This window comes from Octopus bimaculoides, chromosome 27, assembly GCF_001194135.2.
Source record: "Octopus bimaculoides isolate UCB-OBI-ISO-001 chromosome 27, ASM119413v2, whole genome shotgun sequence".
In the NCBI taxonomy this organism is placed as follows: Eukaryota; Metazoa; Mollusca; class Cephalopoda; order Octopoda; family Octopodidae; genus Octopus; species Octopus bimaculoides.
The window spans coordinates 7,096,274-7,105,439 of record NC_069007.1 but is presented as its reverse complement, the minus strand read 5'-3'; the positions used below and the strand labels follow the sequence as shown (position 1 = coordinate 7,105,439).

Genomic DNA, 9,166 nt, shown 5'->3' with positions numbered 1-9,166 from the left:
GGACTTAATCATTTAATAATCCTAGCTTAATCCCGAGCAGCGCCGGGTTATACTGCTAGTATATATATATATTTATGTGTGTATGTATGTATATATATATATATATATATATATATATTTGTGTGTGAGTGTGTGTGTGTTTGCATCTTGACTGGCCCCCATGCCAGTGGCACGTAAAAAGCACCCACTGTACTCTTGGAGTTGTTGGCGTTAGGAATCCGGTTCACCAGTCCTCAGTCAAATCGTCCAACCCATGCTAGCATGGAAAGCGGACATTAAACGACGATAATGATATATATAAAGGTTATGTTTAAAATTAAAATTTAGATAGGATACTTTAAAATGTAGAAGCCAAACCTTGTTTAGGGTATGTCCCTAGTAGTGTCCCTTGAGAGCACGTTCTCCACATGCAGCTACCAGGCATCATCCGCAGTACTGCACTTTCATCGCAGGATCTGCATAAGGAATTCTTTGGTGCATATTTAGTATATTTTAAATAAATGATAGGAAAGACAGAGTGTACTGTAAGCTTTATTTAGCATGACAGTCATTTTGGCTTAGGTCTGCACTACTTCCTTGTGGGTGGGGAACGATATAATGGAATCAAATGTACCCCACAGTGCAGAAGAAACCTCATCAGGTTACATAATATGTTACAGTGTTATAATATGTACATTTCGCTTCCGTGTGTGGCAGGATGGTGTTGGTATGATGAGTGCTTTTATAGTAGTTTGCAGATTTTTTAATAAAGCAGGATGTTTGGTATGTATTCAGAAAGTGGCAGGTAAAGAATGCTGAGAATCGAATACAAAGAATAAATGGGAAGGTCAGGATGAGTTTTGAATGAAGAGTGCTCGAAAGGTTGTGGAGTTCTTTGGTTGTTGGTCAGGCATATCATTTATGGCAGTGTGGGTATACACACACACACACACACACTCATACACATATACATGTAATTAGGAAATAAGAAGAAATTGGAAATCAAAATTAAAAATTTTCCCAACAGATTTTAGATGAGAATGCAAGGAAAATTCTACCCTTACATTTTAACTACACACACACACACACACATTCTCATATATAACTGATCTGTCCTATTATTTCTTTTACAGGTCAGTATTGCTCTTAAATTCTATAAAGAGCTTCAAGAACATGGTGCCGATGCGGTAAGTTGAGTCTTTTTTTTCTCTTTCTTAGAATTTCAATAATTTGCTGAATAACCAGGTAGTTTATAAAATAAGGTGGTGGCAGTGATGGTGGCAGATTGAGGGCATCAGAGAGAGAGTACTTTATAATATCTGACAGTTTTTTGACTTACAAGCTTCAGTCAAGCCATCCAACCCATGCTGGCATGTTAAACTGATGTTAAATAATGATTTGATGATGATTAATTCCTGCTTTCTGGATTCTGAACTCAAATCCCAACTGTGCCGTTCATCCTTTCATCCTAAACGTAGAGGGGACAAACAAGGACAGACAAAGGGATTAAGTCGATTACATCGACCCCAGTGCGTAACTGGTACTTAATTTATCGACCCCCGAAAGGATGAAAGGCAAAGCCAACCTCGGCGGAATTTGAACTCAGAACGTGACGGCAGATGAAATACCGCGAAGCATTTCACCCGGCGTGCTAACGTTTCTGCGAGCTCGCCGCCTTAATAGTGCCACCTCTCTGTGAAGGCACATGGCTCAGTGGTTAGAGCATTGGGCTCACTATCATGAGGTAGTGAGTTCGAATCCCGGACCGCTCTGTCTGTTGTTTTCTTGAGCAAGACACTTTATTTCATGTTGTTCCCATTCACTCAGCTGTAGAAATGAGTTGCGACATCACTGGTGCCAAGCTATAGAGGTCTTTGCCTTTCCCTTGGACAACATTGGTGGTGTGGAGAGGAGAGGATGGTATGCATGGGTGACCACTGTTCTTCCAAAAACAACCTTCCTTAGACTTGTGCCTTGGAGGGTAACCTTTTGACTGCAATCCCTTGGTCAGTCATAACTGAAGGGGGTTTTTACCCCATTTAGCGCCTTCTTTTATAGACATGCTATAACAAAGGCTAAGGATTTGCCTTGCCCCCTGTGGTCTGACAGCTTGCCAAACACTAACTCGGAATTTCTAAGTCCCTGCACTATTGTCAGATAGTTGTTGCCCTTATTTTGGGTTCATTCATCCTTTTGACATGTATTACTTTTGTCCTGCTGGATTTCTGGTAACCCTCCTCACTAAGCAAACTTGCTTGGGGTGGGGAGCTATTTTAGTTGGCAAAATATGGAAATGCCATATGTTCTAAATTGAAATTCTACCAAGGTCGACTTTACCTTTCATCCTTTCAGGGTCAATAAATTAAGTACCTTGTGCCTATAGTAGAAAGATTATCATTATTATTATTATTATTATTATTATTATTATCTCTTTTACAGCTTATTCGGCGAGAATATGGAGATTATTTAACAGATCCAGAAGAAGGTCAGTACCCTAAAGTTCTGTTGAAGGTTTACAAATGCTCTCCAAGTTTCTTATTTACGATGGGCTTCTTTCAGTTTCTGTCGACCAAATCTACTCACAAGGCTTTGGTTGGCCCAAGACCATAGTAGAAGATACTTGGCCAAGGTACCCAGAATCATGTTGTTGGGAAGCAAGCTTCTTACCACACAGCCGCACATGCACCTATGTGTGTGTGTTTTTGTGTATATTTGTCCCCCACCACCATTTGACAACCGGTGTTGGTGTGTTTACATCCCTGTAACTTAGTGGTTAGGCAAAAGGGACAATAGAATAAGTACTAGACTTTAAAAGATAAGTCCTGGGGTCGATTTGTTTAACTAAAAACCCTTCAAGGTGGTGCCCCAGCGTGGACACAGTCAAATGACTGAAACAAATAAAAAGTAGATAAGAGAAACACACACACACATACATAAACATATGATGAGCTTCTCTCAGTTTCCATCTACAAAATCCACTCTCAAGACTGGTCAGCCTGGGGCTATAGTAGAAGATGCTTGCTGATGGTGCCATGCAGTGGGACTGAACACAGAACCATGTGATTAGGAATCAAGGTTCTTACCACACAAGCCTGCCTACAGCTGATGTATTATCATCATCATCTTTTAACATCCTTGTTCCTTGCTGGCATGGGTTGCGTGGATCGGCAAGATCCAATGGATCACGGGGCCACATTTTGCTCCAATGTCTCAGTTTTGACTGGGTTTCTATGACTGGATACCCACCCTAACACAAACCACTTTCCACTGAGGTTGACTTTACCCTTCATACTTTTGGGCTCAATAAAACAAGTACCAGTTGCATGCTGGGGTTGGTCCCTTTCTCCACAAAATTTCAGGCTTTGTGCTTAGAATTGTTGTTGATGCATTTTCTCTTCACCATTTTGATTTTTAATCTTGTTGTATTTACTATTTAGGCTACAATATATCATTACTCTATGACCTGGAGAACATTCCCTCTGACTATGAAGAAGTCATCAAGGCAGCTGCCCTCCTCAAGAGGAATTGCTTTGCATCAGTTTTTGAGAAGTACTTTCAGTTTCAGGAGAGGGGCGAGTCTGGACATAAAAGGGCTGTCATTCATTACCGAGATGAAGAAACCATGTAAGTTCCTGCTTCTTTGAGATCCTCTTTTTATTTTCATAAAGGGTTGGTCAGCCCACAATGTAACGGATGATGTGCACTCAAACCTGGTCAATCCATTTTAGCTCTTGGTCCCTATTTACTAAATCTTAACGTTTTTGAGAAAACCTGTCAAGCCAAGTGAAATTGCAGTCATACCTAATGCCAGTGGCCTGTATTTACCTGGACCCCTAAAGATCATGTTGACCCTGATTGAAAACCACTCATATAGAGGGGCCCTTCATTGCTTCGTTATTGTTTAGCTCCAGGTGAACCCTCAACAAGGAAACCTAAGATTAGAGACATTCTATCATTTTATAGGCACAGGTGTGGCTGTGTGGTAAGAAGTTTGCTTCCGAACCACATGGTTCCAGGTTCTGTCTCACTGTGTGACAAATGTCTTCTACTATAGCCCCCGGCCAACCAAAGCCTTGTGAATGGATTTGATAAGTGGAAACTGAAAGAAGCCTCTTGTGTACATGCGCGCGCGTGTGTGTGTGTGTGTGTGTGTGTTGTTACTTTGTGTTGATTTCGTGCGACAGTTGTAAAATGTCCTTGTCATGCAAACAGTGCCCGTTGCTTCCAATCTACTGTAAAAACACGTCTGGCCTTGGGAGTATTACTCCTTGCTTGGAAACAGGTGAGGGTTGGTGACAGGAAAGGTATCTGGACATGGGAAATCCACCTCAACAAATTCCATCTGACCTATGAAAGCAAGGAAAGATGATGATGATGAGGATGATATCTATGACTGCATTATGCATATGAGGAGAGGTTAGGGTGGATTTGGCTACAATTTCTAGCAGATTGATAAACCACTTAAAGACTTCCATTTTGACTTCTCACATTTTGTTACTGTTGTTGTTGTTATCAGATATTATTTCATTGCTGTTTCTATTTCCAAATTTTTTTTTCATGTTTTATCTTTCCAGGTACATAGATGCACAGAAGGATCGAGTGACAGTAATCTTCAGCACAGTCTTTAAGGATGATTCTGACATCATCATTGGCAAAGTGTTTATGCAGGTAAGGGCAGCATCACACACACAAAGGCGGTGAGCTGGCAGAAAAGTTTGCACGCCAGGCGAAATGCTTAGCCGTATTTTGTCTGCCGCTACGTTCTGAGTTCAAAATCCGCCGTGGTCAACTTTGCCTTTCATCCTTTTGGGGTCGATAAATTAAGTACCAGTTACGCACTGGGGTCGATATAATCGACTTAATCCCTTTGTCCTTGTTTGTCCCCTTGTTGGCAGTAAAGAAATCAGCATCACACACACACACACAAATTCCAACTTAGGATTTGTCAGAAATTGGTAGTGAATTGGCAAAGTGATAGAGGCACCAAACCAAATCCCTGCAATATTTGCTTTAGTTTTTTTACATTGAGAGTTCAAATTTCACCCAGATCAACTTTACCTTTCATCTTTCCAAGGTCTGTGAAGTACCAGTCAGTAACTGGATTTAATTAACTGGAACTGATTAACCCAATTCCTTCAAATTTTAAAATAATAATGAACTTATGCTATACAGTGCTCAGGTGCACTAAACTCATGAGAAAAAGTAGCCAAAGGTGCATGGGCAGTACATAGATTAATGCACAAGAAGGGAACAGTGGAGGAGACCTTTAAAACAACAAGTTGTGGGGACACATCAGGTGTCCTGTTGGTGAAGCAAGGAAGTTTTGAAGGATGTTGTGTCCTGACGTCTATCAATTGATCTGGGTCGTTTATTCCATGCTTCAGCAATTCTGAGTGTGAAAAAATGTTTACTTAAGTCTGGCTTCTGTGCCAGTGGCGTGTAAATAGCACCATTTGAGCGTGATCGTTACCAGCGTTGCCTTACTGGCACTTGTGCTGGTGGCACGTGAAAAAGCATTTGAGCGAGGTCGTTGCTAGTGCTGCTGGACTGGCTCTTGTGCAGGTGGCACGTAAAATACACCATTTTGAGCGTGGCCGTTGCCAGTACCGCCTAACTGCCCCTTGTGCCAGTAGCACGTGAAAGCACCCACTACACTCTCGGAGTGGTTGGCGTTAGGAAGGGCATCCAGCTGTAGAAACTCTGCCAGATCAGATTGGGGCCTGGTGTAGCCATCTGGTTTGCCAGTCCTCAGTCAAATCGTCCAACCCATGCTAGCATAGAAAACGGATGTTAAATGATGATGATGATGATGATGATGTGTGCTGTGTTGTCCTTTTTTGAGTTTGTAAGCATGTCCACATGTGTTAGACATGTGGAATTCAAACAGGTGCCAAAGATTGTTGTTGGAAAGATAAGGATGGTGGATTAACAGAATCTTTAAAGCATCAGACTTGTGGTATTTCAGCTCCTTATTTTCATCCATCCATCTTCTCCTCCCACTGTTTCTTGCAGAGTTGTTGGGATGGAGTCCTCAAGCACTTCCTCTGATAGGGTCCTATCAGAAGCAATCATCATTGGACTTTCTAGCTGGATTTCCAAATGTGACTAAATGAAACGATGGATATTATTCAACTATTTTGTTCTTGGTCTCCTGTGGATTGGTTCAGCTTGTAGAATCTGTCTTGCACTATTTTCCTGTGATATTCCAATCATGTCTGTAGTACCAGAGCTATAATCTATCTTTCGGTTTATTTATCTATTCATCCAGTCATCTTCTCCTCTTGCTGTTCTTGGGAAGGTCATAAGGGTTAAGTACTCAAGCACCTCCTCCATAGGGTCCTATCAGAAGCAAGCATCCTTACACTTTCTGGCTGGATTCCCAAATGGCACCAACTGAGACTATGAACATTAATCCAACCATTTTGCTTGTGTTCTACCCTAAGGTCTCCGGCCTGGCTTGAAGAATCTGTCTTTTCTGTAACATTTTAATCACATCTCTGTAGTACCAGAGCTGTGACCTCTCAATGCAGAGAAGTAATGGTTTGAGCTAGAAAGACTCGCTCATTTCTGAGCTACGGGTTCACAACCATGAGGTAGTGAGTTCAATTCATGGACCGAATTCATTGAGTTCAATTCATGAAAATTCGTGAGGTGTCAACAAGGTACACAGATAACTTTGTTTTTTTATCATTTTTGTTCATTTCCCTTATTCACTTGATCCGAACACCTTGTTATATTTTGTGCTGGGCCCTTGCAGCCAATAATAGAACCCAGTTCTATTCTTTAACTCTTTAACATTCACATTATTCTGTCAGAAGTACTGCTTATTTAACCTCACTGTTTTACATTAATTATGCATTATGTTGTAGCCTTGAGATTTTGAAGAGAGAATTGCTAATTTTTAGAATGATATTGTAGGGTTGCTGTGAGAGGCCAGATCTGGCCAGTTTGATGATACAACAGAACACTTTGGCTGGATATGACTGGTTTAAATGCTAAAGGGTTAAAAAAAAATTAACCTCAGTTTTTCATTATTTGCTCGACAGGAGTTCAAAGAAGGCCGCCGCAAATACCAACAGGCTCCTCAAGTGCTGTTCAGTCACAAAAACCCGCCACAAGAGCTGCAGAACACGGACGCTTCAGTCGGAGACAATATTGGCTATATAACATTTGGTAAGCTAATATATTCCTTTGTATGACTTCTTCACCTCTCAGTACTTCCCTACCTGCATCCAATGTTCTGTGATGGCATGTGACCTAGTGGTTAGGGCATTGGACTCATGATTTCATTTCCTGGACTGGGCAGTAAGTTACCTTCTTCCTTCTCGAATCATAGCGATTCATAAGGGCTGGTTTCCCAGTTTCATGTCGTGTATATTCCCCACCTGGATGGGACGCCAATCCGTTGCAAGATTACTCATTTTTGTCAGCTGAGTGGACTGGAGCCACATGAAATTTCACGTGGAATTAATGTTGGCCCAAGACACTTTCCCAAGGCACCATGCAGTGGGATTGAACCCAGAACCAATTCAGAAGCAAGCTTCTTACCACACAATTTTGATGAAACTAATTTTTCTTTTTTCCATTTAATTGCAATTAATGAAGTAGAAATTTTATTTCAGTGAGTTGCAATAGTTCCATTTGAATTAATGCCAAATATGGTTGGAGTAAGACTAAAACCACTTCAATATCATCAAAAGAACAACAGAAAATAGCAGGACAATCCTCACAACACAGAATTTCCATTTAATTCTATGTCCATTTTGGCCCGTTTGCAGAGAAACTAAACTAGAATATCAAACATTCAGTTAGTTTAGGCTGAAAGTCACCACATTCATAAATGTTGAGATGTCTACATTTTTAGTGTGTATACACACACACACACACACACACACACACAAAGGCACAGGAGTGGCTGTGTGGTAAGTAGCTTGCTTACCAACTACATGGTTCTGGGTTCAGTCCCACTGCATGGCACCTTGGGCAAGTGTCTTCTACTATAGCCTCTGGCCGACCAAAGCCTTGAGTGGATTTGGTAGATGGAAATTGAAAGAAGCCTGTCGTATATATATACACACAAACAATATATGAGTATATGCATATATATGTACATGTATGTACATACCTTCATCTACATATACACATAGATACATAACTGGGTACATGACGTGGCAAAAGAACATGGACAAAATGATAAACAAGGTACAACAAGCAAGCAAGCCACATAGAAACATCTCCTTCATCAGCTGCCACCATTAAAACACCGGCGTTTCGAAGAATTAAGGCAGTACGCATCGTTGAAACGGTTCTTCCCATGGACACAAATTAAATCATTTTCGTGAAGGATAGTGGCGGACGGAAAACAAGACAGGAAAACGAAACGGTGGATAAACAAACAAGCAAAAAGGCTGTACAGCCAGACGTGAAGTGTCCCCCCCCAACATCGCTTGACAACCGATGCTGGTGTGTTTACGTCTCCGTCACTTAGTGGTTCGGCAAAAGAGACCAATAGATTAAGTACTAGGCTTACAAAGAATGAGCCCTGGGGTCGATTTGCTTGACCAAAGGTGCAGTCAAATGACTGAAACAAATAGAAGAAGAATACATACATACAAACTAGAACATGGTGTAGCTCGCCAGCATGGAAAGCGGATGTTTATGGATAATGAGTGCATTGTGTATGTATGCTTAATGTGCTAATAAATTGGTGCACCAGATATAAAATACCTTGTGATATTTATTCTGCCTATGTTACACAATACTCCCATGTTGATAATCTAATGAGTGATCCATTGGAAATTTATAACCTTTGATATTCATCCATTAATACATGATATAAAAGACAATATGATGATGATGATTGTGTTGTTGCTGGTGCTTATTATTTTTTTTTTTTCTTTTCTTCAGTTCTTTTCCCACGTCACACAAACGACAGCAGCCGAGGTAATACCATTAACTTGATCCACACATTGAGAGATTATCTGCACTACCATATTAAATGTTCCAAGGTGAGCACTGCCATCTCTCTCTCTCCTCCTCTGGATGATTAATGTGTAAAGGAAGTTAGTGAGAGCAATGAATTCTGGGATAGACCATTGATTTTATTGGATACTTCTAGTTAGATGTTGGTATCTAGGTTTGGTAATACAAAAAGGAAAATAGAATTCAAGACATGAGTGTATATATA

At 40.8% G+C, this 9,166-nt stretch overlaps 1 protein-coding gene across 1 annotated transcript in view; it reads left to right on the top strand.

Annotated features, from left to right (window-relative positions):
- The window catches only part of LOC106868985 (actin-related protein 2/3 complex subunit 2), a 50,401-nt gene that overhangs the window by 38,511 nt on the left and 2,724 nt on the right, over positions 1 to 9,166 (top strand). Inside the window, exons 4-9 of the mRNA XM_052977121.1 lie at positions 1,113 to 1,166; positions 2,419 to 2,464; positions 3,417 to 3,603; positions 4,554 to 4,647; positions 7,026 to 7,152; positions 8,887 to 8,987. Coding sequence (XP_052833081.1) covers positions 1,113 to 1,166; positions 2,419 to 2,464; positions 3,417 to 3,603; positions 4,554 to 4,647; positions 7,026 to 7,152; positions 8,887 to 8,987 — 609 coding nt within the window. The remainder of the gene's footprint in view (positions 1 to 1,112; positions 1,167 to 2,418; positions 2,465 to 3,416; positions 3,604 to 4,553; positions 4,648 to 7,025; positions 7,153 to 8,886; positions 8,988 to 9,166) is intronic.